This window comes from Cervus canadensis, chromosome 22 (genome assembly GCF_019320065.1).
Source record: "Cervus canadensis isolate Bull #8, Minnesota chromosome 22, ASM1932006v1, whole genome shotgun sequence".
Taxonomy (NCBI): Eukaryota; Metazoa; Chordata; class Mammalia; order Artiodactyla; family Cervidae; genus Cervus; species Cervus canadensis.
In genome coordinates, this window is record NC_057407.1 from 43,840,360 (window position 1) to 43,868,240 (window position 27,881).

Here is a 27,881-nt window from a genome sequence, read left to right on the forward strand (position 1 = left end):
AATTAATGATAGTGGTTGTCTTGTGGAAAGAACAGAAACTGACATGGGGGAGAAAGGGGACAAGGAGACTCTTCCCTGTACACTGGTAACATTTGATTTTTGATTGAATTTATAATAATTAAATAAATAGAAATTTAAAGCTAGTTTAAGAGAATGTACAGTCCTACGTAGATTTGTTATAAAGAAAGCTGTCAAAAAATAATAAGATTACACAAAGGATTTTTTAAAATACAAGATGGTAGATAATCTTCATGGGACAAGATGTTATTAAGTTGAGCTTCAATCATGTTTTGTTTTGCTTCTGTATTTCTAGTGGTAACTGCATTTCTTAGAATTAGTAAGTTCTTAAGTAGTGATCACCAAGTGCTGTGCCCACGAAAAAGAAAGAAGAGAACAGTGGTCACAACATTTCCCCAGTCCACACTCAGGAATGTGCACTGGTCTCCTCGTGGGACCCTGGATCAGAGGTCTCAGTAGGTCTCAGTGGGGCCTGGTATCTGTGTTTTTCTCAAGTTCTGCAGGTGATTTGGTAAATGCCACTAGAAAGAGATCATTGTAACTGGTGCCTTGGGTATGGCTGAACCAGATGTGATGTGTGGTCTGTTAAGTAGGACAGTTTCACAAAATGAATTCTATTTAAAGTCATCTTTGTTTTTGAATATAAAACATTCTCTCTGATTGCACTGCTTTAGTTTCCCTTTAGATATGCATAGAGTCAAGTAACTTTAATAGTGTATTTTTCTTGGATGTGTTCCAAATTCAGGGCCCTGGCCACCTCCAGTTGGAAAGATAGAACATATTGTTTGAGATAGACAAGCTTAAAGTATCTGAAACACCTTCTAACAGTATGGCTTTTTTGAGCTAAATAAAATCATGGCATTATAGAGAAAAAGTTTTACATGTTCTTGGAATGTTTAAAACTAAGGAAAGACTTTTTCTTTGACTTTAAATAATATGAAAAAGAAGGAGGCAATACAGATTCAGTCATTGTGGTTTTTGAGCTTCCCAGGTGGCGCTGTGGTAAAGAATCTGCCTGCCAATGCAGGAGGCATGGGTTTGATCCCTGGGCCAGGAATATCCCCTGGAGAAGGAAATGGCAACCCTCTTCAGTATTCTTGCCAGGAAAATTTCCAAAGGCAGAGGAACCTGGCGTGCTACAGTCCATGGGGTCTCAAAGAGTCGGACACGACTGAGCACACACGCAATTGTGATTTTTCATTTCACATTTTTTTTCTTTCAGTTGGCTTTTGAAACGATGAGTGTTATATCTGTGGTCACCAACTGTGCTCTGATTGGAATGTCACCACAAGTGAATGCACTCTTCCCAGAGTCAAAGACAGACCTCATTTTGATCGTAGTAGCCGTGGAGGTAAGTGAACATCTAAATCTATTTTATATAGTCTCTATGTCAGATGCCTATATTTTTCTAAGGCAGTGATGTCTCTGCCTGTCAGTGATGGGGAGTTCAGTGACTTGCATTAACTAGTTAGAAGGCAAAGCAGTTCAGGTAATGGGAACACACGAGGACCCAGGCTGTGCATTCCTGGTTGTTGTCTCCGTACAGAACAGTCACCATGGTACAAACGGGACTGTTACTTTTCCATCCATTGCGCTGCTGTGTCTAGTGTTGAGGAGATAAATCCTATTTGAAATAGAATTCTGTGGACTTAATGTTTTTTTTTTTTTAGTCAGTTTTAGGGAATCTTTAACTTCTACTTTCTTAAGCAAATAAATCCTAAGAAATGCTTTTTGATCATGGCTTGTTTAAAGTCTCATTTGCAGCAGGTATGGGATTCATCATAAAACACTCTAAAACTCCAAGATGTAAAGAATAGGAAGACTCATAATATCACATACAAAGTATAAGTTGGCTGTCTGTGTATTTCCTTGATATTTAACTTGTTTATCATATTTCTGAATACAGATTACTGTACATCTTAAAAATGAAGCTCTAATCAATAAAAAATGGAAGAATTTGCAGGAATTTTCTTGTTGTGATTATAGTTGTCAAGGATACTGTGATCTTTCATTTTTAGATACTAAAAAAAATAGAATAGTAGTAAAAGTTTGTCAAAGCAGAGCTTAGTAGGATCACAGAGCAGTGATTCAGGACTTAGGGCTAACCCTAAGAAATGAAATTATGAACTTGTACATTTCTGGCAGTAGAAGAAAGAGATTCTGCTTTGTTCTGTTTGCTCTTTTAGCATGTTTGATAGGAATCTTGTTCATGATAGAAGTTGTGTGTAGAGTAGGCATTTCGGAGAAGGATTTTAGACAGCAGCAAGTAGGAAGAGAAAGAATGTTTTGCAGATAAAAGTAAGCCTGTTTTGAATTTTGTTGGTTGAACAGGATTTTGGAGAGCTATTTGCAAGGTGACTTACCACCTGTGGCAGTTAAAGACCAAGACAGAGGTCCCTTAGATGGAATGGCCAACTGACCAGGCTCACAGGGCATCTTCTTGATTTAAGACATGGCCCTTAACTCTGCAGATCTTGGAGGTTGTCTTTGTCAGCATGTCAGGAGCTAATAATTAGGAGCTTTCAGCTTTGGGGCTGGCTTTCACTTAAAAATCATGAGACTCACAAGGAACTGACCAGAATACCAGGTAGTTAATTTGCCATAAGGAGACTTTTCCAATGCTTATAACAGTTCGTGTTCAAGTAGAAGTGGAACTGGTTATTGGACGGTTTCTTAGTGAATTTAGAGCCAGAGCAAGAGGAGTGTAATAGTCTTAAGAGATGCAGAAAACCTAAAAATCATTTCTCCCCTCAAACAGCGCAGAGCTCTGTCTGAGCTGGGTCTCGGTGCCCATCATCAGCTTCTAAGCAGTGATGGATGATTTCAGCACTTCCCACTTCTTGATTTTGCTGTTACTTTTTCTAGACTCCTGGCTGGCCCAGCCTTCCTATATATTCCTGTTCATTAGGCCAGTGTTTTCTTCTGTATCAGTGATCTCTTAGTCAGGTATCAGGAACTGATCTCTTAATCAGTTTTAACAGAAACTTTGTTGTTGTCCTGAGGTTCTAACCCTCATGCCTCCTCTTACCATTTTAGTCTCTTCTTGTAGTATTCAAGCAACTATTTTACTATCATTATCTAAACTGGTTCTTTAGAGTACAACAGATAAAAGCCTCGATTAAAAACTCCTGTGAGGAAAAACCTTAAGTTTTCTATAGGAAACTTATTATTCTTTAATTGTGACTTTAATTTTTACTTTGTTATGTTTTTAAGCCTTTTATTTTGAAATAATTATAATTCAAAGGAAGTTGGAAAGATAGTACAGAGGTCCCATGCACCCTTCACCCAGTTCGCCCCAGTGGTTACCACTTACGTAACTATAACATGGTTTCAAAACCGAGACCTTGACACTGGTATAGTGTGTGTGTGTAGTTGTCATCTTATCACATGTATTGATTCATTAAACCCCTACAGTCAAGATATGTACGTTTCCATCATCACAAAGGTCTCCCTCCTCCCACCCCCTTATAGTCACACATGGTTTTCTGGTCCCTCAGTTCACCTCTCTGAGCATCAGCGGTCATGAATCTCTTCTCCATCTCTATAATTTTATCATTTTGAGAGTGTTATATGAATGGCAACCTACAGTCTGTAAACTTTTCTTTGGTAACTTGTTATGTAGTAAATTGTGTCTCCCCCAAAGGTCTGTTGAATACCTGAGCCCCAGCACCTCAGAATGTGACGTTATTTGGAATGGAGTTGTTACAGCTCTAAGTAGTTCCAGTGAGGTCATATTGGAGTAGAGGACACACTTATCCAGTATGACCATTGTCCTTACAAGAAGAGAAGAGACAGAGAAAGCCAGGGGAGGATGCCCTGTGATGAGGGAGACAGAGATGGAAGTGCTTTAGCTCCAGGTCACGGAACCCCAAGGATTGCTATCAACTACCAGATCCCAGGCAGCACCAAGGGATGAGTCCCCCATCCAGGTTTCAGAGGGAACAGGACCCAAGAAGCCATGACTTCAGACTCCTTGTCTCCAGATTATGAGACAATAAATTTCTGTTGTTTATTTTATTTTTTTATGAGTTGGAGGCTAGTTTCTGTTGTTTAAACCACCCAGTTCCTGATACTTTGGCGTGGCAGGCCTAGAAAACTAACACAATAACCTTTCTGTTTGAAGAACTTCCTTTAACCAATGCTAGCAACAAATTCTCTTAGCTTTTCTTTATCTGATCACTTTTCTCCCGCCTCTCTCATTCCTGAAGGATAGTTTCATAAGGTATGGTATTCGTGGATTACAATTCTTTTCTTTCAGCACTTGAAAATATTCTGGCACTTCCTTCCATCTGGTTTAGATGAGGAATTTGCTTTCATTCAGACTGATGGTAGGTACTGTTGCACTTTTCCTCTGGTTGCTTTCAAAGTTCTTTCTTTATTTTTAGTTTTCCCAAATTGAGTTATAGTGGGTCTTGGTGTGGATTGATTTAGTTGTTTGGGGATTACTTCACTTCTTAGATCTATTTAGGCTTATTCTTTCACCAAATTTGCAGAAATTTCAGGCCTTATTTCTTCAGATACTCTTTATTCTTCCTTTTCTCCATCTGGGATTGATGATCTGAATGTTGGGTTTGTTTCTTTATTTTTTTGTATTTTCCTACAGATCGCTAAGGTTCTGTTCAGCTTTTTTTTTTTTTTTTTGGCCTGTTTTCTCTCTGAGGTTCAGTTTGGGAGAGTTCTATTCATATTCCTCAACTTCACTGATTGTTTCCTCTGTCATATCCACTGTACTGTTGACCCCATCCACTGAGTTTTTAAAATTTTCTGTGATTATATTTTTCAGTTCTAAAAGTTCCCTTTAGTTCTATGTTATAACATCTGGGTTTTGTTTGTTTTGCTGAGATTTTGTTTTCCCATTTGTTTCAAGAGGATTTGTACTTGATTGTTGAAACTTTTTTTTACAATGACTTGTATTCGCTCAGGCTGCTCTAACAAAATTCTAGAGACTGGGTGGCCTAAATAAGACATATCTTTCTCACAGTTCTGATGTCTGGAAGTCCAAAATCAAGGCGCTGGTAGATTTTGTGCTTGTAAGAGCCTTCTTGGCCTGCTGAGAGCTGCCTTCTTACTGACCTTCAGGACCTCGTCTCAACCCTCCTGTGCACCACTGGCTTCATGAGAACAGAATGATGTCTGCTCTTCTATCTCAGAAAGTAGGCTACTCCCTAGAGTAGTGCCTGAAACACTATAGGGATGCGGTTCAGTGTTTCAGTGACTGTTGAATCAATGGAGTTTTAAAAAGGAAGCTGGGAATTTCAGTGTTTATTGAAAAAGGGAAAATGGATATTTTTGGATAGATTTATTTTCAGTATTAGTTATGTATCTGTATTTGTTAGTGTATAACATTTTCTGAGTCCTGCCTGTACAACACAAAAGGGTGGCCAGTGCTCATCCTTTTCACTCCTTAATTAAATTATACTCAGTATTGAGTGTGGCTTCCCCGGTGGCACTAGTGGGAAAGAACCTGCCTGCCAGTGCAGGAGATGTAAGAGACGTGGGTTTGATTGGGAAGGTCCCCTGGAGGAGGAAGTGGCAACTCACTCCAGTATTCTTGCTTGGAAAAATCCCATGGACAGAGGAGCCTGGTGGGCTACAGTCCACGGGATCACAAAGAGGTGGACACGACTGAGCGCTAACTCTATGTATATTTCACTGAATCTGGTGCTAAGAGGAGACAAAGCCATCTTTGTATTTTTGTCTTCAGGGATTCTGCTCCTTCTGTTCTGTCTTTTTTCACTGAAGTATAGTTGATTTACAATGTTGTGAAGAATTCTGCTTCTTAATGTAGTCAAGAAGAAATGGATATCTAATACCACACTGTACACACCCACAGATATCTTTAGTTTAGTACATTTACCAGAGATGCAGCTGGGCAGGAGCACGTGCCAAATGAATGGTCCGTGGAGCAGAAACCCATGAATTTCTTTCAAAGACAGCAGACCCTTTCCTGTCTTTTTCCTTTGGTGAGCTCTTGGGGCCTCTGTAGCCTGTTTTGAAAAGTCCTGGATGTGACTTCACTCTGATTTCCCAGAGCAGTTTGAAAAGCACCTTCCTCCATGCTGGTGGAGACATCTCACTCAGAATTCTGACCCTATTTTAATCTACTCTGAGGATGTCAGTTAGGTGTTCCTGGTGACCTGAAGCATAGGAGACAGAAGCACAGCCATGGGCTCATTTAGAGTCAGTCATGACATAGAAGAAAGGTGTTTAAAATTAATCCACATAGGCCAAAATACCAGCAGTGTTTTAGGCTGTTTTGTTTCTTCTACGTTTATACCTCTAAATAAGAAGTATTTCCTTTGGTCGCCAAGGCTAACTTCCTATAAGAGAAGAATGATTGTTTTTGGTGTGCTTGTTTTTACGAGGATATAACTGTAATGTTACCAATATTTACTAATATGGAGATCATTACTAATGTGGCAATCACCCAGAATAAGTCAAAGGGCCAGGAGGTGTGAGGAGGTTGTAATAGATAAATGTGTACTGCTCTTTCACTTTCTTTTTCTTTTATTGTAGTAAAGCATAAATAACATAAATTTACCATTTTAACCTCTTCTAAATTTTTTAGTTGTATTAATAAACAAACACATTGTGTGAAATTTACCTTCTTAACCATTTTTAAGTGTATGGTTCTGTGGCATGAAGTTCCTTGATATTGTTAAGCAGTCATCACCACCGTCCATCTCCAGAACTTTTTCACCTTCCCCAACTGAAGTGCTGTACCCATTAAATACCAACTCCACATTCTCCCCTCCTCTAGCCTGTAGTAACCTCTTGAAAACTGATATAGGTAGAATCATAAAATATTTATCCTCTGACTTATTTATCTTAGCATAATGTCTTCAAGGTTCATTTATGTTATGAATTTCATTTCTTTTTAAGATTGAAAATGCTATTCATATATGCCTATATATCACATTTTATTTATCTCTTGATCCATCAATGGAAAGACACACTACCACTTTCACCTTTTGTGTGTTGTGAATAATGCTGCTACAAACATGGGCGTTCAGATATCTGTTTGATCTGTGCTTTCACTTCTTTTGTGTATATAGCCAGAGAGTTGCTGCTGGATTACGTGGTAATTCTAGGTTTAATTTTTTGAGGAACCTCTTGTCATAACCTCTGCTATACCATTTATCATAGCAGCTGCATCATTTATATTCCCACTAGCAATGCACAGGGTTCCAATTTCTTCATATCCTTGACAACACTGATATTTTCTGGTTTTTTGATAAGTCACCCTAATGGTGTGTGGTAGTTGAGCATCTTTTCATGTGCTTATTGGCATTTGTATATCTTTTTCAGGGAAAATGTCTATTCAAGTCCTTTGCCCATTTTTTAATTGTGGTGTTGATTTTTCAGTTGTAGGAATCCTTTATATATTCTAGATGTCAGTCTCCTATTAGATATATGATTTGCAGATACTTTGTCCCATGCTGTGGGTTGCCTTTTCACTTGATTGATACTATCCTTTGATACACAGAAGTCCAACTTACCTATTTTTTTTCTTTTTTTTTTTCTTTTGCTTTTGGTGTCATATCCAGGAATTCATTACCAACTCTAATGTCATGATGCTTTTGCTCTATGTTGTCTTCTAGGAGTTTAATAGTTTTAGATATTAAGTCCAGATCTTTGACTTAATTTTTGTATAACTAAATTTGTATATGAAAAGGGTCCAGATTCATTCTTTTGCATTTGATTATCTAGTTGGGAAAACTAGATCAACAATCATTTGTTGAAAAGACTGTCTTTTCCCCCAGTGAATGGTCTTGGCACCCTTGTCAAAAATCATTGGACCATATATGTGAGGGTTTATTTCTTTGCTCTTTATGCCATTGGTCTATATATCTGTCTTTTTTCTTTAAGCCACTTTATTGTGGTATGATTGACATACAAAAAGCTGTGTATATTTGATGAATACAGCTTGGTGAGTTTGGAAACAAGTAATGGCTCTCTCTATGCCAGTGCCACACTGCTTTGATTACTATAACTTTGTAGTTAAGGTTTGAAGTCAGAAAATAGGAAACTGCCCAACTTTGTTCTTCTTTTTCAGGATTGTTTTGACTATTTGGGTGTGCATTTGCTTTAAAATGCTTTTAGTAACCATAGCTACTTATTTTCTGATGTTTTAAAACTATTGCTCAAAAGCTGGGTTATATTGGCACAGATTGGTATTGAAATAAGTCCTCTTCTTCTGCCACAATATCGTATTTGAAGGTTTATTTGTTTTTATTTTATTTACTTTCATTGAGTGGACCTAGATTTGGTTTCTAAATTGGGAATTTTAGGGAATTCCCTGGTGGGCGAGTGGTTAGGACTCCGTGTTTTACTGATGAGGGTGCAGGTTCAGTCCCTGGTTGGGGATCTAAGATTCCCCCAAACTGCGTGGGATCCATGTGTGGCCAAAAAATGAAATTTCAAATAATAGAGAAATTTTGTGTGTCAGAACAAAATCAAGCTCAGAGAAAGTGTTAGAATTAACCAAAAAAATTGAGTACATTAACTAATTTTATTTCAGTGTTGCTGAGACCTGAGCTGAATGCCATCTGGTCTTGTAATGAATCCAAAAAGTGGAAAGTTTACAAATAAATTAGAAAATGTAAGTTTTTGGTTTCTTACCATATATATTAAAAAAAATCATACTGAAATTCTAAATTCAGAATATTATGAAAAGTCCATCAAAAGAATTGATGGATCAAATTAATATTTCTAAGATTTCTCTCTTTGATTGCAAATGTTTTCCAAATTCAAATCTTAAAATCATATTTTATTTCCTATTTTTCCCATAGTTTAGGTGAAATGTTACTATTGAGTTAAATATTTAAAAAGATATTTTGTTAGTAGTATATTAAATAAACAACATGGTGTACTTTTATATATACACTCATGGCCCATGAAAAAGTAGAAATTTCACTAATCTCAAAAGGCTATAATAAATAGGCCATGTGAGTGAAAAAAGTGAAGTAGCTCAGTCATGTCCAACTCTTTGCGACCCCGTGGACTGTAGCCTACCAGGCTCCTTCCTCCATGGGATTTTCCAGGCAAGAATACTGGAGTGGGTTGCCATTTCCTTCTCTAGGGGATCTTCCTGACCCAGGGTTCAAACTCCGGTCTCCCGCATTGCAGGCAGACGCTTTAACCTCTGAGCCATGTATATGTAAAGTGGTTTCTTATATAATTTTTAACATCTTCATGGAAAAAAGAAATTTAAGAAATTTTAAAGGTTTTTTCCTCCAAATTAAGTAACATTTAAATAGATTTATGTGATTAGAATCTGTTAACAAAACAAAGATGTAGAAAATGCAACAATTTAATATAGTTGATATTGAGAGTTAGTGTTCTCATAATTAAATTGTGGATTAATTGGTCATTTCAGCATCTTTTCTGGTTCACATTTTCAAAGCCAGGAAACTTTAAATTTTATTTAGGCTTTTGACTCTTCAGAGTTTTTCAAAATACTTAATTTATTTATTTAGCTGTACTAGGTCTTAGTTGTGAGGCATGTGGGATCTAGTTCCCTGACAAATGATCAAACACAGGCCCCCTGCATTGGGAATGCAGAATCTTAGCCTCTGGACTACTAGGGATGTCTTGGATTTTAAAAAAATCCCATGTTTCTTTCTTTTTTTTTTAAACTCGAGTGAATGTGCAATGCTAAAATTGAATAAAAAACAAAAATAATTTTCATTTTATGCTGGTAGCTGTGTCGTTACAACGTTTGTGTATTTACTGCCATCTAGTGTTCTAAAAAGTCGTGACACTTTCATTTGTATAATAGTTGCAGAAATTTATTACAGAGAATAGCCTACTAATATATGAAACTATATAATGGAATCATATAAAAATACCATTTTCTAGGTTAAAATAGTCAAATAGTGGGAACTTCATCAAGTTCATCCCACGGGATTAAATTAGTACCTAAATAGTTTCTCTTAAATAATAATCATTATCCTCACTTCTGAGACAAATTTAGCTCACTTTTTATTGAAGGATCACTGTTTTAAATGCAGAATTATACAAAGATCTCCATTTCCTAAAAGATAGAAGTGGCTGAAATTCCTTTAAATATCAAATGTTTGATAATCTTTTATTTTAGTGTTAAATGCACTCACAGTTTTCTTTTAATTCTTAACTTGGCAAGATGCTTAAAACATCTTGAATGCTAACAATTCACCTACTAAGTGCTGTTCTTTTTCTAGGGAGAAAGTGAATCAACTTTTCACCTACAAATTACACTGCATTTCTTTTTTAAAAAACTTTTTCTCTATATTGGAGTATAGCCAGTTAACAATGTTGTGATAGTTTCAGGTTAGAAATTACACTGCATTTCTGATGGTTAGGTTCTCGTGACCAGCAAGCCAGTCTGCACCATGCATGTTTAATTGATAGTTTTTTAAAGATCAGTTTATTGCAGTTTCTTCGTCATCGTCTTTTTTTTTTTTTAAAGAATTTAAGTTAGGTCATTTTTTTTCTAGTGCAGGCAGGAGGAGAAGGGGGTGACAGAGGATGAGATGGTTGGATAGCATCACTGACTTAGTGGACATGAGTTTGAGCAAACTCCGGGAGATAGTGGACAGGGAAGCCTGGCATGCTGCAGTCCATGGGACACAACTTAGTGACTAAACAACAACTAAGGAAACAGGGTTGATTCTCATCTCTTTGTAATGACTAAAGGTGTCTGCTGAGAGTGAACTGAACCTTTAGGATTCTTATGCCCTGACTCAAGGCTTTATTTTCCTATTTAAAAAAAAATAGTTTGAAACTTAAAGAAAAGGTGCAAACATAGTACAGTTAATTCCTGTGTATCCCTTTATTAGGGGTTACTAATTTGGAACATTTTGCCATATGTGTGCTTGCTCTCTCTGTCTCTTGACTGATTTACATCTGTATCTACTGATACACAGAGGTATTTCACACTATGGAGATTCTCTTTCTGCACTGCCTTTTAATGCATTGTTGCCCTGGGCCAGTCACGTGGTCTCGTAAGCTCATCTCCTTGACTGCCTGAGGCCAGTGCAGCATCCTCCCCAGGAATGCTGTGAGGAGTAGAGTAAGAAATGAAATGTGTGTATCCCTGATCAGAAGCGTCTGGCACGGAGCAGGTACTGAACATAATGCAGGTCTTGTTATCACCTTTTCAAGACAGGATATTGTGCATGTGAAATGCCAGACACAGAGCTGGGCACCTGGTCAAGGCTCAGGGGATATGAACTGCAGCTCTAACCATCTCTGCAATAGCAGAGTAAAACTTCTGTTATCTTTATCAGGTCTTAATTGCTGCATGCAGGATCTTCATTCTGTCATGCAGCATCTTTCTTTGCAGCCCTCAGACTTCCTAGTTGAAGCACCCTAGCTCAGTAGTGGGGGCACATGGGCTTAGTTGTTCATTTGGGCTTTTAGTTCTTCAACCAGAGCTCGAACCCACGTCCTCTGCATTGTAAGGCAGATTCTTATCCATGGGCCACCAGAGAAGTCCCTAACATCAACTTTTTAATGAAAGATTTTGCTGTACATTTGGGAAATACACTAACAAAATCCCAGGGCAAAATATTAAAATTATACTATTTATAAGAAAAGATGAACTGACTTTTCTGTATGGTACAGTGGTTAAGAACATAGGCTCTGGATTCAAATCCTGCCTCCAGTTTGACAAGTTATGTGTTTTTGAATGAATTTGAACAATTCAGTACAATTGTTATGCTGACAAATGAATAAATGCATTGGTGTGCTTACCACAGTGCTTGGCAAGATTAAGTGTTCATATTTGTTAGTTGTTATTGTTGTCTCAGAGGAAAATACCTGTTCCCATAACAGTCTCTTCACCTGGATGAAAAGTCTGGTTAAATTCTGGAATTTCAGTTTAAAAACTTGCTTAGGAAGGAACTCGCAACTAACTCTTCATCTGATCTCCACTTGCCAGTGTCAGAGCATGTGTTGGGCTCCCGGGAAGGTAAAGGTTTTTGACCTTTGGGTTAGAGTCCTTTGGGATGGAATTATTGAGCTGGGTGTTTTCCTTCTTCCTTTTGCTTCATATAATTGTGGTAATTTTCTGGTCTTTTAATGTACTGTCCCCCTCTTCAGTATTATCCAAATGAAACATTGCTCTGTGTTCTCTTAACAGTGTGGGAATAATTAAAGACAGTCAAGGTAAATTCTTTCATTGGATATATAATTATTGGGTGCTTATAATATGGCAGGCATTATCAAGGTGGATCAAATGGTAAAGAATCTGCCTGCAATATGGGAGACCCAGGTTCGATCCCTAGGTCAGGAAGATCTCCTGGTGAAGGGAGTGGCTACCCATTCCAGTATTCTTGCCTGGAGAATTCCATGGAGAGAGGAGCCTGGTGGGCTGCAGTCCATGGGATCGCAAAGAGTCGGACACGACTAAGTGACTAACACATACTCACATACCAAGATATAGTCCTGGCTTTAGAAATGCTCACAGATAGAATCCTCCAAGAGCTAAATCACAGTGCAGTAAGTAGAAAGCCACTTTCCTAACCTCCCCCATGTGAACCAGCTCTTCCCATCCCCTCCTGACAGTCCTCCCACTGGCATAGACTCTCCCAGCCTGCTGGTGGGGGTCCATGGGGAGGATGTCCACTCACTGAGGGAAGTACTCACCATGAGGCCTTTAGTTCCCAAGTCTGTTTATGTGTGGTATTCTTGCAACTATGATTGGCATAAATTAATTAAATGGAATGAAAACTGACGAAATCTGTGTGCTAAAATAGAAAGAGCCATCATTTTCATGAAAACCTTTGGAAAGACTCCATGAAGACAAATGATTATCAGATTGGATAAAGATGAGTCAATTATAAAAGATTAGGGAAAATCATAAAAATATGGGCAGCTTCCAGATTCTGTTTTCATACTGCTTCACAAGTGTCTTAAAATTTTCACTCTTCTTGAAAGAAAACAAACTTGGGAATCTTTGACATTGTCTCATGGGTGTTATTTATGCCTAGAAGACCACGACAAACTCCATCACTGGATCCTACTCAAAGAAAAGGCCTTGGCTCCACATTAAAAGATTTGCAAATAAATGTACATTTAAATGTTTGCTGAAATATAGCATTAAAGGTTGGCATTTTTAATAGGTCCTTATTTTGACTAACTTTTTGTATTAGCTGTGGAATTCTGACCTAGGTGAACCGCCTAAAAGAGCTTCTGTCCTTGGGGAGTATGGGATTAGGGGCCTGGCCCTTAAATTTGTCAATTAATGGGAAATATTTGTTTTGTTGTTGAAGGACCCAGTGCCCTCCAAATTGAATGTTAGTACATAATCCGTTTAAATATGACTTTGTTGTGTCCAGTGTTTGTAAATTGCTTTGCATTCTTTTAAGATATTAACACTGGTAACCTAACCTGTTTCTTACCCTAGGAAATTTAGGAAAAGGCAGTTCTCACACCTCTGAAAGAGATCAATTTTTACTCAGAATGGAGCTGTTTTCAGAAAAAGAATTTTTGTAAGGATTAATAATTAGAAAACTCGACAGTTTCTGTACTCTTTTAAGTCATAATTTCAAAGTCTAGCTACATTATTTTCTTTAAAGTGAAATTGGAAAATACCCTGTATATTCAAATGCAAATACTCCATATATCCACAGATAAAGAAAATGACTTGGGTTACTCATCTTTGAGAAGTGTCACTCTGGTCCCCTCCGAGTGCTTTCAGAGCCTCCTGTCAATTACCTGTTCCCTCAGGTGTCTCCTATTACATCCCAGCCTGTGCTCCCCACCCTCAGCCATAGACCTGCTCAGCTCATTGGCTTCCTCTTGGCTTTATCTGCCAACTGCCTCTTTACATGACAGCAGACTTCCCTTTCAGATACATAAGCCAATTCAGAGTCAAGCCTGCCTCCTTTCTCTGCTTTTCTGTTTTATTCTTTGGAGAATGGGGAGATAAGAAAGCATTTGGGCTTTTCCCACCCCCGCCAAGATGGGCGGCAAGTTGTGCTTCAGAAAATTGAAAGTAGATTTTAAGAGTGTAAGAAATCTCCACTCTTTATAGTACCAGATGGGATGTTGAGAAGAGCCAATCCAAGGGGAGTTCATTTGGGGAGGCCTTGTATGGCAGGGGACCTCTATGAAGGAAGAGTGGGACACTGGGGCAGCTCCTGAGGCAGGAGTGACAGGGGAGTGGTGCGGTCGCAGGCCATGTGGGTTTGCGTGGAGTGAAGAGCATGATTTGGGGGCTGAGGGGTCATGGGTGGAGCAGTGGATGGAGGGCTCAGTGCTCATGAGGAAAATTTCACATTGCATGTACATTTCATTACAAATTGGTCCCCTTTCACATGCTCAGAGGCAGAACCACAAGAGTCGTTTCCCCTCATTAATGTCAACCCTACCTGGCCATTCCCAATGATACCTGAAAATGAATAGGTTGAGAATTGAACTTACCGTATCTCTGCTCCTTTCCTTCTGAGGGGGTAGCTGCTTCATGGAAGTATGAAGTGGGTGAAGTGGGTTCGTGCCTCAGAAGCCTGGCCTTGTGAATGTAGACAGCTTTGGCTGTCCTCCAGTCTGGACCACACCCACACCCTCCTCTCTCTCTGCAGCCTCCAGGTTTCTCTGATCTTTCCGCAAAGGTCCAAAGACGAGCTGGAGTCTGCCACATCCTCTTTCCATTTTCCTCCAACCCACCTGGATTTTTTGGTTCCTGTGGTCCTGTTGGTTAGGCCCCAGCACTTTATGCTTGCATCCTGGTAGTTAATTTCTTCTGTCAGGAACAGGAAGGTGTCGGAATAGTTGTTCATAAGGACCCGATCTTCAAGCTTTCTGCCTGTGCTTTCATATGAGTTACTGTTTGACTTCCATTTAACCTGCTGTTTCTGGTCTACACTGAAAGTATTGATACATAGAAGAGAAAGCACGCTCCTGCTCTGAAAAGAGACTTCTACCCACAGGCAGAGCACTTAAGTCGTCATTTTTGATGTTTATCTTCTTGCTTTTTCCCTCAATGAAAATAGTGCCTTGACATTCATGTTTCTCAGCATCTGTTGTTGGTTAGCTGCTAACCTGTATCCAACTCTTTTGCTACCCCATGGACTGTAGCTTGCCAGGCTTCTCTGTCCATGGGATTTCCCAAGTAGGAATACTGGAGTAGGTTGCCATTTCCTCCTCCAAGAGATCTTCCCACCCAGCAATCACATCCACATCTCCTGCATTGCAGGCATATTCTCTACCACTAAGCCACCAGGGGAGTTCTTCTAAGCATCCAAACCCTAGTCATCCCTTTTCTTTAGAAAAGTTTTCCCATGTGAGCAGTACTCAAACCCAAAATGTCGTGTTAGTCCTCTAGGTCAAATCTCACTTCAGGAAACCCTTCACTTTTGTTTTTTGCACTGGAATTCTGTATTAAAGATTGAACCAGGCTTGAATATCATTTTTTTTAGTGTCATAGAAATTGATATATTAATTGGATTTGGTGAAATGATACCAATTTTACCAGTTCCTGATTTCTGTAGTTATTTTGATATGTTGTGATGTTGTTTTATATCACTGTTACTTCTGTTTTCCTCCTCCCTTCCTTCCTTGGGTCTGTAGCCTAAAAGATTCAGAGGGGCTTTAGTGTCTTTTGTAGCTCCCCCAAGGGGCCATGTGGTAAAGACTGATTAAATTAGACACTCTGTGAGACTGTTTTTACAGACTCCAAGGTGCTTATAAATGTAAGAGGTTAATATTACCACTGTAATTTCTTCCTAGTTAATAAAATGTGTTCCCAATCCCATATAACATTTATGTTATAAATGTTACTAAAAATGGACTATTTACAAAGATGGTTAAGAAACATGAAAGGAAGGGAAAGAAAGATTTTGAATGTTGATGACCTTGCAAGAAAATGTCTTTTTACCTTACATATTTTAAAAACTCTTCTATCCCAGCTGAAAAAATGTAAATACTATGTTTTACATGCACATATTCATATATACATATGTATGCGTGCACACACACGTGTGTATGTAATTCTTTAAAATAAGATACAACAATTGGCAGCCTAAAGATCAAGTTTCTCCCCTGGCATCTTGAGCGCAGGGTGGAGGGTGAGCTGCAGAACAGAGAGATACGATTATCCCTGTGCTGATGTCAGTGGGCCCCAGCCAGAACCATTTCTACATGTGCATGAAGGTTGTAGCACTCGCATTATCCTTTCTACTTCAGCACTTCAGAGGAAAACTGATTGGTTACCACCTGTGCTAATAATTAAGTCCATGATATGGTCATTGGTGCACAAGGAACTCAAGTTGAGGGAGTGTTTCACATCAGAAAGGTGATGGGATTGGAGCAGAAAGAATAAAGTTTATTAGTAGTCTTTCACAGTCAGTTGTAGAAAAGGAACCAGAGGGAAAAAGAGCAGCTTTCATTTGGGTCAGCGCGGTTCTTCCACGGAGGTCAGGAAGGACAGAGGGGCAGGACCGTGGGAGAGCTCCTTGCGTTGTCTTCCCGGTGTGGTTAAATTTGTCACATAGATTTTTGCAATATGCACCCTGTCTCAATTCGAACATGAAAATTTACTGAGGGTGATTGTCAGGGATTAGAAGTGAGATGTGTATTTGACTACAGAGGTATATAGCACAAGGGGCATTTTTGGGAGTGATGGAATTGTTCTTTATCCTGATCATAATCATAATCAGATTAAGGGTCTCACAGCTCATTGCATTTGTTAAAACTTAAAGAGCTGTCCCCCCAAATGAGTGATTTTTACTCTACATATATTAGAAAGATAAAACTTAAAATGTATGAAAATATTGAAAAATATGCTTTGGGAAACCTTTTGTCTGTGGCTCAGAATATGTTTACTCAACCCAGTCCCCTACAAGATGAAAGAAATCTTTTTTTTTCCAAAATTAAGAATGAAACAACCTAATACCAGTTAATCTAAAATTTGATTTTACCTATCAAGTGGCTCTCTTCAAACTCCAAATGACATTTTATAGCTGAATTTTTAGAGACAGTGCAATAATAATAAAAAGAATGAGAAAAGTAGGCTTCTTTGGCTTTTCCTTTTTGAGCCCTCATAACTTTCTATCAGCATAAAAGGAGCCGCTCACCTTGAGTATTGTTTTGCTTGTGAGAGGAAATTAAGGAGGTGAGCCACAGCTCTCAGACTTTGGAGAATTCACTGGTCATGCCAAGAACACAAAGAGTTAACTGTCTTTATATTTTATTGTATTCAGACTCTTTTCTACATGGAGGTCATGTACAGAAATGCAAATAATTGTGTGGAAAGTGATATGCACTGCTGTTAAGCCTTTTAGAGGCATAAGATACCCTTCATGTGCTTCTGGAATCAGCAGGATTCTGGGACAAATAGGAAGCAGCACAGTGGGAATGGTTCAGTGAGGGATCAAGATCAATGTTAGTTGAATCACTAAAAACCATCAAGTTAGCATTTGGTAGTTTTTAAATAAGTAATTTCAAACTAAAAACATTTTAAACAACTTGGAATATTAAATTTACTCCTGAGTTTAGTTTTTCTGGGGACTTTTATTTAAAAAGCCTGTAAAATATTCTGAGCCAAGAGGCTGTTTAAAGATTTAGCCTGTAGAATAGTTTTTAAAATATAAAATACTAAATAGCATGTGACTATGATCCAGTTGAAAGCTGATTGATCAGTTAGGTAACAGATATTTATTGAGTGCTTATCTTGTCGTTTTTACGCTTTAAAGTAAAGTTCAGTGACTTTTTATGACTAGGGTGCCAAGCCCTGTTTGTTTATTCTTTTGGGAGAAAGAAAAGGTTTATAATCTAAAGTCTTTGGGAAGAAACTTTGTCAAGCCTTTGTCAACTGATATCATAGTTGTTAATTCACACATTAGCTGAAACAAATGGTATTGGGTTTTCAGAATTTTTCTGTTGCTTTGGTCCGTGTATCACTAAGACTCCCTCTCCTTTGTACTCATCGTAGTTTACAGTGATAATACTCCATGTGGTACTCACACTGGGCTGGTCTGAGAACTGTGGGTTAGTAGTTTGCAGAAAGATAGATAGGAGCTCATACCAAAATGTAAATCGGCAGGCTGCTCCTTCCTTGAAAGTGTCTAGCTATGGAAAAACTGTCAGTCGAGTTCTAAGTGTGCTGTTGACAGTTGATTTGCCTTCTGGAGCAAGTCCTTCTCTCCTTGTGGACTAGAAACAGTGCCCTGACCTGTTTTGGTTTGCAGCATGGCAGTTGAATACTTCATTCTTTCCTTTCTAAGAGTCACTGGATTCGAGTAATGTTCGTGCTTCTGAGGAGGAACAGTGCCTGTTTTGTTGTTCCCATTTTTGACTCTGGAGCTCTGGTGTTCCAGAGTCCTGCTCTGTTGCTGTCCATCTCCAGGTGGATCCTGGAACAGTGGGGAGGGGTGGAGGACTGTCCTGCAGAGAGGTCACCTCCGTCGTTTGGCTCTGCATGTTGAAATTGTCTGGAGGGTTGTCTGGGTTAGGGGATTATACTCTTTATAGAGACAGTGCTGTTTATGAGCTCAGCTGCATTGTTCTGTTGCGTGCGTGCACGCGTGCGCACACACACACAGAAGTGAGCAAGTGAGCAGAATTTTTAAAACAGCAGAAGGTATTCAGTTGGGCATTGCTACCTTTGAGAGAAAGAACCAGCTCCAAGCATTCCTTCTACACTCTTTTTATTTGTATAACTTAAAAAAAATTTTTTTTGAATTCTTATTAATGAGTCAAATTACCTATTATATTTTGATTTATAAGGAAATAAAACAATACTACTTATATTATTAGATTGTTGTTGCTTAGTTGCTAACCCTGTGGACTGTAGCCCACCAGGCTCCTCTGTCCACAGTATTTCCCAGGCAAAAATACTGGAGTGGGTTGCTGTTTCCTTCTCCATATTTGTATAACTTCTAATCATTTTTTTGGAGAAGTCGTTTTCTCTCATATGCATCTTTTGTTTGGACAGTGGTAGCTGGGCTCATCTCCCATGTGGCTTGATAACAGACAGTATCTATCGATATAGTTTAACTTCTGTTAGCTGGCAGTGTGGAAACTACAAAGCCATTTTCTTACAGAAGTAATTATCTTTATTTAAAATTGTTGGTGTTTATTCTTTGAATAGCAATGCATTTATAAGATTCAGAACGTGTAAGGTCAAAAGCACAGTGAAAAAAAATCCTTGTATCTCTTTCTCCCAATCCACAAATTCTCTTTCATGGGGGCAGCCAGAGTGGTAGGTTTCTATATAGGCTTCGAGGAATATTTAATATTCAGATAAACAAATTGTATGTAAGAATAAGGATTCATAAGTAGAAGTTAATGAGTTTGTTTTACACCTAGTTTAGTACAAATAAGAATGCTATTGTATTTAAAAATTTTTTTGGGTAAAGGAGTGCATATGTAAGAGGACAGCCAATGTTACTGAACTTTAGAATTCATGATTTGAATGGTATTTTACAAAGCAGTGTTGACCTTTTCAGGATAGTAGAAATCCTTGCCTCATGAGGACATGACAGGCTGAAGGACCATGACTGACGTGCTTGTTATTTCAGGTTCAAATCAGTTTCACCTACAGTTGAGGGAGAGCAAAAGCTGATTATTAATAACAAATATTTTGACCTGCTTTTTGCCAAGGATAGTGCCAGGATTGGATTGGGGCCAAAGCAAAGGAGCAGTCTATGTGGTTTGTGCATTTTTTATCATTTTAAAAATAAGAATGAATTTCAAATAGATCATTGTGCAACTATGAGAAAAAAATCAGTATAATTCAACAAAAATGCACTAGATTAGGAAGTTTTTGAGGGTTTTTCTTTCTTTAAATAAGCTTCATGACTTTGAAACAAATGTGAGATAGGTATACTCTTTGACCTAGAAATCCTACTTCAAATAATTTTTCCTCAGGAGAGAGTGTTTGAGAGTGGGGTGACGCAGAGCCTCGGTGATCCAGTTCTTGGGATGAACTCACCTTAACCTTCTGGTTTTTCAGCCCCCTTTTCAGCCTCATTTTCTACTGTGTTCCTCTTTCTTCCTCACCCCTACTATTCCTCAGCTTTCTTCTACCTCTCATTTCTTACTTGCCTCCTCTGGAATGTATTGCCACCCCTTTTCTGCTAGCATCCCCCTATTTCAGGCCTCTTCCTTGTTCATCTCTTCTCCACCTGTTTCTCTGAGGTCTTGAGCTGAGTGTTGGGGCTGGGAGCAAGCAGAGGTGTAATAAACCCCTTCTTGATGAGGCTCCGTTTTAGCCACAGGCCACAAAGATAGAGAATGTCTGTCTATTGTGGAACAAGGATCACAGAGTTCCTAATCCGAGAGCAATGCCTCTAGAGCAGGGCATATACATTTTGTGAATTCTCTTCATGAGGACTAAAAAAGGACCTGAACACATGTAAACCTTTCTTCATCACTGTGTTTTTTGGGTCAGGGATTCCCAGATGTTTCAGAGAGATTGTTTTGTTTTATTCTTTTGTGGGGGAGAAAACATGAAAATAATGTGAATTAAATTAATTTCGCTTTGTGTGACTATGTAGATAAAGCTTGAGGGATTTCTGAGGGTGGTGGAACCCTGGTTATGGTGGTGGTTTACATAAATCCATGCACGTGTTAAAATTCATGAAACTGTATGCTAAAAAAGTCAATTTTATTATATGGCATAAAAGTAAAATTTAAAAACAAAATAACTTTGTTTAAAGAATTTTATATATTCTTGCAAGTAGAGATATAACCGTGGATGTCATTAATTAAGTAATCAGTTTTATACAGGATGAACTGTTGCATGGCTGTTACAAACATTGGGATTTCCAAGGACCTAGTTAGACTATTTCTCAGTTCTACCTACCCTTCTCTCCATAGAAACACCAGCTTGTATTTTCACATTTAGTATAAAATCAGTTCCAAACTGAGTAAGAATAGCACGTCAGTGATGATGGCTGCTGGAGTTTCCCCCTAAATCCTTAGGAAGAATTTTGAGCTATTTTAAACATAATACAAATTTTGAAATTTATATGCCAAGTTTAAGTTAAGGAAAAGCATTTGCAGTCATTAAAGCATCAGTTGCTATTTATTGCCTGTTTATTTAGAAGGACTGGGCCCTTGTCCCTAGGGCTCTTAGACCTTTGCATTGTTGGTATCTTTGGGAGTATTTGAGACTTTCATCCTATAGCTGTTGGTGATTCTACTTTTCTGGTTGGCAAGATACAGTTGATGTCACCTATGGGGCTGCCAAATGAATCAGTGGGTTTTTAGCTAGAGATATATCTGTGGTGACTCTCAATATTGAGGATTTCTGTTTATTGAGCAGAACATCACTGGACTCGTGACAGTGTCGTAGGCTCTCTCATTAATATTTTTTAATTAACTACAATAAAAAATAGTATTGTGAGATCACACGTTTTTATTTTTGAGACCTATATAGTATATATTTTTATAGCAATTACAAAGCAGAAATATAAAATATTAACTTTTTTATTTTAAAATATTTATGCAAGAAAAAACTCTGCCACAGACATCCAAAGATAGAGGTTTTTTATGAGTCATGGACAGACCCTTATTTTACCTTCATCCTCATAAAACAGTTTGGAAAATCTGGAATAATTTATAGATCTAAGATTAAAATAAAGTAGACCTTGGTGAATTCTTTGAACAAAGATTAAGATAGGATTTATATTTTAAAAAATGTTAAAAATATTTTCCAGAGTAAAATGGCATTTGCTTTAAAAATGTTTGTTGATTCTTGAGAATCTATCCTTTTGTCTTCAAAATAGTTGAATATTAGTTAAACAGCATGTGGGTGAAGTAAACAGAGCACCCATATTTGTGACTGAAAATTTATTTTTTTAATCTTTTTGCCTAGAGTTTATTAATAGTATTGCACATTTAGGTTTTAATTAAAAGAATATTCAGATTTTATCTTTTAGAAACATCCATGCCACTTGAGTTTGAGACTTTTTCTAAGACCTAAGATACCACCATGATTTTTGAATGTTCCATGTGTGCTTGAGAAAAAGATGTATTCTCTGTTAGTAAGTATGTAATGTTATCAATATCTTTATCTATTTTTCCAAAAACTCCACTCTGTTGAACATATTGTTTAGATCTCCTAAACTATTACTTAGCCTTTGTCCACTTTCCTTGGTTCAAGAGTGGTGTTAAAGTGTTCTCTTACGTAGTATGTTCCTGTTACAAAACATCTACTATAGTTTCTGGTTTATGAATGTAGTTCTGTGCTATTTGGTACACTGAGATTTATAACTGCTGTGCTTTCATTTTGAATTGTGACCTTTAATATCATAAAAATATTTCTTTGTAACTTTTAGTAATTCTTGACCTAAATTCTACTTTGTCTGATATTCAAATTGTATACCCTATTTTCTTAAGATTTCCATTTTATCTAGTCTATTTTATTTTTAGCTTTCCTGAATTACATTGATTTAGACTCTTACATACAATCTCGAATTGGGTTTTCGTTTGCAAGGAAGTTTAAAATATTTTACTTTTAATTGGTGTGTTCAGTCTATTTGCATTAATTGAGATGCATGATATGTTTGGTCTCAACATGGTCATGTTATTTTACTTACATATACTATGGTATTATGTTATATTTACTGTGTTTCTTTCTCTATATCATCTGTTTCCTTACTTTCATTTTTCATGGGAGGTATTTAGAAAGATTTCTCTTACACCTTTATAGTTTTACCTCCTATAACGTCCTTGATTCACTGCCTTTACTTAGATTTCTACTGTTTGGTTTTTCTATTTTAAGTAACATCCTTTGAGTATGTATTATCTGTTTGACTGTTAGTGTATTCTTCTTTATCTCATTATTTCAGTTATATTGTCCCTACTTTGTCAGAATATGCAGCAATTACGTATATCTCTTTTTAGTCCATGGTTAAGCTGTTAAATCCCTTCAGTGCTTGCCATCAGCTATCTTGGCAAAGTTTCCTGATTCACCTCTTTTTCTATGATCCTTGTTCTCTAGTATGATGCTTCTGAAACAATACTGGGCATACTAGTCATTTGGACCTCTCAGATGGGGCCTAGATTCTTATTCTTTATGAAGTCCCAGGTTATACTAATGCTGTGGGCCATGAACCCTACTTTGAGTAGCCAAAGATTCTGAGAAGAGTGTTTAATTTCTTGAATGTTTAAGACTATTCTGCTATAGCATTTATATTTGAAGGACAACTTGGCTGGATTCAACATCTTTTGGTTACTATTTCTGAAAGTTTCTTGAAAATGCTACTGCATTATTATTTTGTTTTATTGCTGTCAAATAGTGATGCCAGTCTTGATTTTTTTTCCTTTTGTGTGTACCTAGTCATTTTGCTTTGAGGTCCAGGAGTTTAGTATTATTTTTTAAATTTATCTTTTAAATCTAATCACTTAATAGGTATATTTCTCAGAGGTGACTGGTCCAGATCACAGTCATGGTGGTCGTTTCAATGCCATTTCATGTCTCTTATTTCTGTCTTCTTTTTAAATAATTTTCAATATTGTGTTCTATTATTTTTTGTTACATTTATGTGAAATCTTATTTGCTTGTCTTTTATATCAGTCACTTACTTTCATTCTGACATCTATTTTATTTTTGTCCCATAGGCTTTTTAAGCCTTTCTTCAATGCTCCTTATTCTATTTTCGTTTCTATCCATTCTCCCTGGGCCCTTTTTTAATTTAATCACCATTTCTAACATGAATTTGGCTTTTTTATTTAATTGTTTACTGGGTTGTCCCTTTCATTTTGTATCTTTCTGTTTGTTCATTTGATATTTCTGTTCTGAGTTTTAAAATTTCTTACTTACTTCTTTCACATTTATAATTGTTTAAGACTATTTTATTTAGATTCAAATATTAAGTTATAATTTTCATCTAGTTCATGTTTTGTTTGTTGATTGGCTCTTGTTTATTTTTTATTTTGTGAGGGAAACAAAATGAAAAACTGAAATACTGTGACTCACTGTTTGTTTTATTTTCATAGTAATTTTATTTTTTTATTTTTTTTTTTTCATAGTAATTTTATATAGATATTATCTGCTGTTTGTTCACTTTGAAAATGATTAATTTTCCTGGACTAGCAATAGTAGTTCTGGTTGGCCAGGATAAGAGGTTTGAGTGGTGTACTCAGTTCCTTGGTTTAAGAGGGCTTCTTTTTCTTGGTAAAATGCCATTTTTAAAATGAGTACCTTCTTTGTGGTGAGAAGTGCAAGCATTGCTCTGAAGTATTTCTGAAGGACTGTAATTTTTACTTTCTTCTTTCCCATAATCACCATTTTCCCTGGGTGCCGGATCCTTCCATGTAATCTCCAAGAAATAGTGCCTTCCTAAGACTACATTTCTGGTTCTGTTCATTTTGAAGCCCTATCCCTTTGATTCTCCAGGAAACCTCTGATCAAACATGTTCTCAGTGGTTCCTCACTCACAGTAGAATTTTTTTTTTTCTTGGGATCTTATTCCAGCACCATTCCAACTCTGTTTCTCTCAACATTTTTTTTCGGAGTCCCTGACTTGACTTTCCACACAGGTGTGATCTCTTCAGCTGGTCTTGCTAGATATTTTTCCTATTTTCATGTATGATGAAGTTCACAGCATTCCCTATCTCCTAGTTATATTGCAGGCATGAATAATGGGTGGTTTCATTTGTTCTCTCCTCATTCATCTGATTTATTATTATTATTATTTTGAGAATGTATGGACAGATTTGGACTTAGGTGGCTGCATTATTCTGTGAGAAACCAGCATTCTCTAATAATACTTTACATCTTTTAAAAGAATCAAATTTAGTTTGATATTTTTGAAAACATAATATATAATTCATTTATGAACTAAAGAAGAATACTTCATTTTCTGTTTAGTTTACAGCATATTTTATATTATTTTGATTATCACTATACTTATTTGTACCTTATTACTACAAAATATATTCTTGTTAATATATCTATCTTAATCGGTTATATCTAATATATCATCTATAAGGAGCATGCTGGACTTACTGTAATAGTTTAATCGGATAAGGGGCATTTTTTAATTTAATTTTTATAAATATATAGTCATTGAACAAAATGTGAAAAAATTTTTCAGAAATTCACCACACTTACCAGTCTTAAATTTGTGAGTTAAATCCTTTGTAACTTTTCCCCAAGCCATTAAAAAGTAGCATGACGTGTGTGTATATTATAGCTATTGTATGTATGTATTTTATAAACATAACACGGTTTTTCCACTCTTGTTGAAGTAAAATAAAAACAAGTTAGAAATTATTTTAGACCCTAAGAGAATTTAAAGATCCTCTGCTGAAAGTGGAGTTGAAATAAGAATGTAGATGTTACCTGCAATATTTGTAGGATATTTTAAGTCAATATTCAGAATATCCTGGAGAACTTTTTATTAAAATGCAGCATACATATAGTTACTGATAATGAGTAGCAAGCTACATGAGTTTGTGGAAGTGAACATACTCCTAAGACGTGGAGCATTTTCCCAGAAGCCTCTTCTTGCCTTTTCTACTCACCACCACCCAACAGCAACACCTTCCCTGACTTCTGCTGCCATTTGCTTTTGTCTCTTTTAACATTTTGTGTAAATTGCATCACATGCCATGTTCTCTTTTCCCATTATCTCAGTCTGTTGAAGTCGTTTGCCAGCGATAGCTCTTTTTAGCAGTTTTTCCCTCCGACCTGTTAGTTAATCATCTAGGATCACTGTGCTGGTATGCACCGTGACGCTTCCCTGTGGCTGGTGGTGAGCTGCAGTGCCCCACAGACACGCCATTTCTAGCTTCATACAAATAATCATCAGCATTACATCTCTAAATCCAGGAAAGAAATTGTCAGAGTGATGGTTTATTAGAGAGATTAATAAAATATGAAGATATTTCACAATTTGGTGATGGAACAAGACAATCAATGTGTTGCTAATTCCAAAAGTGAGTCTAAAATGGGAAAGATAATGTTACACTCCGTACGTTAGTCATATCCCTAACTGAAGAGATAAGTTGGCAGTCTTTTTAAAGCTTCATCGTTTTCATCATTCAATTGGTTTTATTTCCCTAAAATGTGCTGATTTCAGTGATTTTATTTAAACATAATACTTTCTAAGTATATTATGTGACTATGCTAGAGTATATTGAATGTTGTCATTTGAAGATAGAAGTGATAACTCCATTGCAAAACAAACAAACTAAATAAATCCAAAGCGCAGAGATGATGTTGGCACATTGTAGTGGCAGCGGATACTTGGGTTTGAAAGGAGTGGTTTCCAGACAACCCAAGGTTTGGAGTGACCAATCTCCATTAAATTCCTCATGAACTGCTGGCATTTTGATATTGAAAACAGAAGAAGAAAAGTTTGGAATGGAGAGGAGCAAATTTGAAAACCCGGTCCCTGCTCTTCCTAAATGCATCAGCTCCCTTTCTCTGCCATTTACAGGTTTATTTTAAGAACTTGGAAAGAGGAGAGAAAGCAAAACATTTTTTCTTACTCAATTCTACTCTCTTTACATTACTTCCTCCTCAGCAAACGTGGTTAAAGCTCTTTGTGGTGTCAGAGAGGGCAGGTTCATTGACCTCTGACCGTGGTGTTGGCCATGTCCCCTGAGGGGACATCTGTTCACCTGGCAGATCTGGGGGCTTACACAGATCTTACACACAGATTGTGCCAGGCCCTGAGCAGAGTCAGACTCGGTCCTTGGCCTCTTGGAGCCTTGGGTAGTGTGGATACAAAGTGCCAGATGGTCATTCAGGGAGATGAAGAGTGGCCGAGGTGCAGAATAGAGGGTGCTTCTCACTCATGCTCAGATGGAGGAGGTTTCAGGGCGTCAAGAGTGAAACTGACTGCAGGGTGCCAGGCAGGGATCCTGGTAGCCTGGACCATAGTGGGCAGCAGCTCTTCTGGAGTGGCACGCGTGGGAAGCAGTATTCAAATGCCTCAGTGACATGTTGGATGTGGAGTGTTTTAGGGTAGAGGGGTTGTCTGCGTGACCAGAGGTGTCCAGCTTGGATACTGGTTGGAGAGCCGGCTCACTGAGACAGGGAATGCTAAAAGGGGTCTATGTTTTGGCAGAAGATCCTGAATTTGTTTTTGGGTCCTGCTGAATCTCGAGAACGTATATGACAGGCAGGAGGAGGCCGGTGGGCAGTTTGATGAGCTAGAAACCCACATCTGTGAACTGCCCGCATGGGGAATCCATGTTCCCTTTTCCCTCATGCTCGCTCCCCTGGCCCAGCTGATGCTCACGGCCTGTGCACGGGGCTCTTGGAGAAGACAAGATGTACGTTAGGGAGACCTTCCTGGTCTCGTGGGCCCCAGAAGAACTGCGGCCAGACTAGGACGTGGTAAGCAGTAGACTGTAGCTGCTGGTCTGACCACTTTGAAGTCACGTCTCAGAACACACGCAGAAGAGGGTGGGTTGAGGAAGTTGGAGCACTGACTTAGAAATTTGACCAAACTGCTTCCTCAAATTGGCTTGGGATTTTTTTTTTCTCCCCGCAAGAAACCAGGTCCTCAGAACTAGGTAGAAAATGTATTTTTAATTAGAAACTCACTCATACAACCATCATAGAAACTTGAAGTTCCATTGTTATCTGTGTGGAGAACTGCTGAAACAACAGCCCGAGAGGATGACTAAACGTGGTACACAGGCGCAGCACTTATTTGAGAGGAAGGACTCAGTTCAACCAGGAATCCATTCTCTGCTCTGAGAGCTTGGTCTCCAGGTTTCCTTCCCATCTCTTCAGCGGTTCCTTTTCGACCTTCTCCCAGGACTTCCCCTCCTCTGGACGACTCATCCATTCCTCCTCTCCGGTCCCTCCTCACTCCCTGGGCATTCCCTGTGGCCCTGGAGAGCAGTCTTCTCCGTGACTTCCGCTGCAGCGCCCACCTGGGTATCTCTGCACCCAGACTGCCTCCAGCTGA

The 27,881-nt window shown here is 37.9% G+C and overlaps 1 protein-coding gene across 6 annotated transcripts in view; it reads left to right on the plus strand.

Annotated features, from left to right (window-relative positions):
- The window catches only part of ANO10 (anoctamin 10), a 255,784-nt gene that overhangs the window by 97,334 nt on the left and 130,569 nt on the right, over window positions 1-27,881 (plus strand). For 5 of the 6 annotated variants that reach the window (XR_006264391.1, XM_043442100.1, XM_043442099.1 and 2 more), the window contains one exon: window positions 1,241-1,369. Coding sequence is in view for 5 of the 6 variants with exons in the window: in XM_043442100.1 (XP_043298035.1) it covers window positions 1,241-1,369 (129 nt within the window). In the remaining variant the exon portion in view is untranslated. Of the gene's footprint in view, window positions 1-1,240; window positions 1,370-4,999; window positions 5,140-27,881 lie in introns of those variants that run through there. The other variant, XM_043442101.1, reaches the window with a different exon arrangement.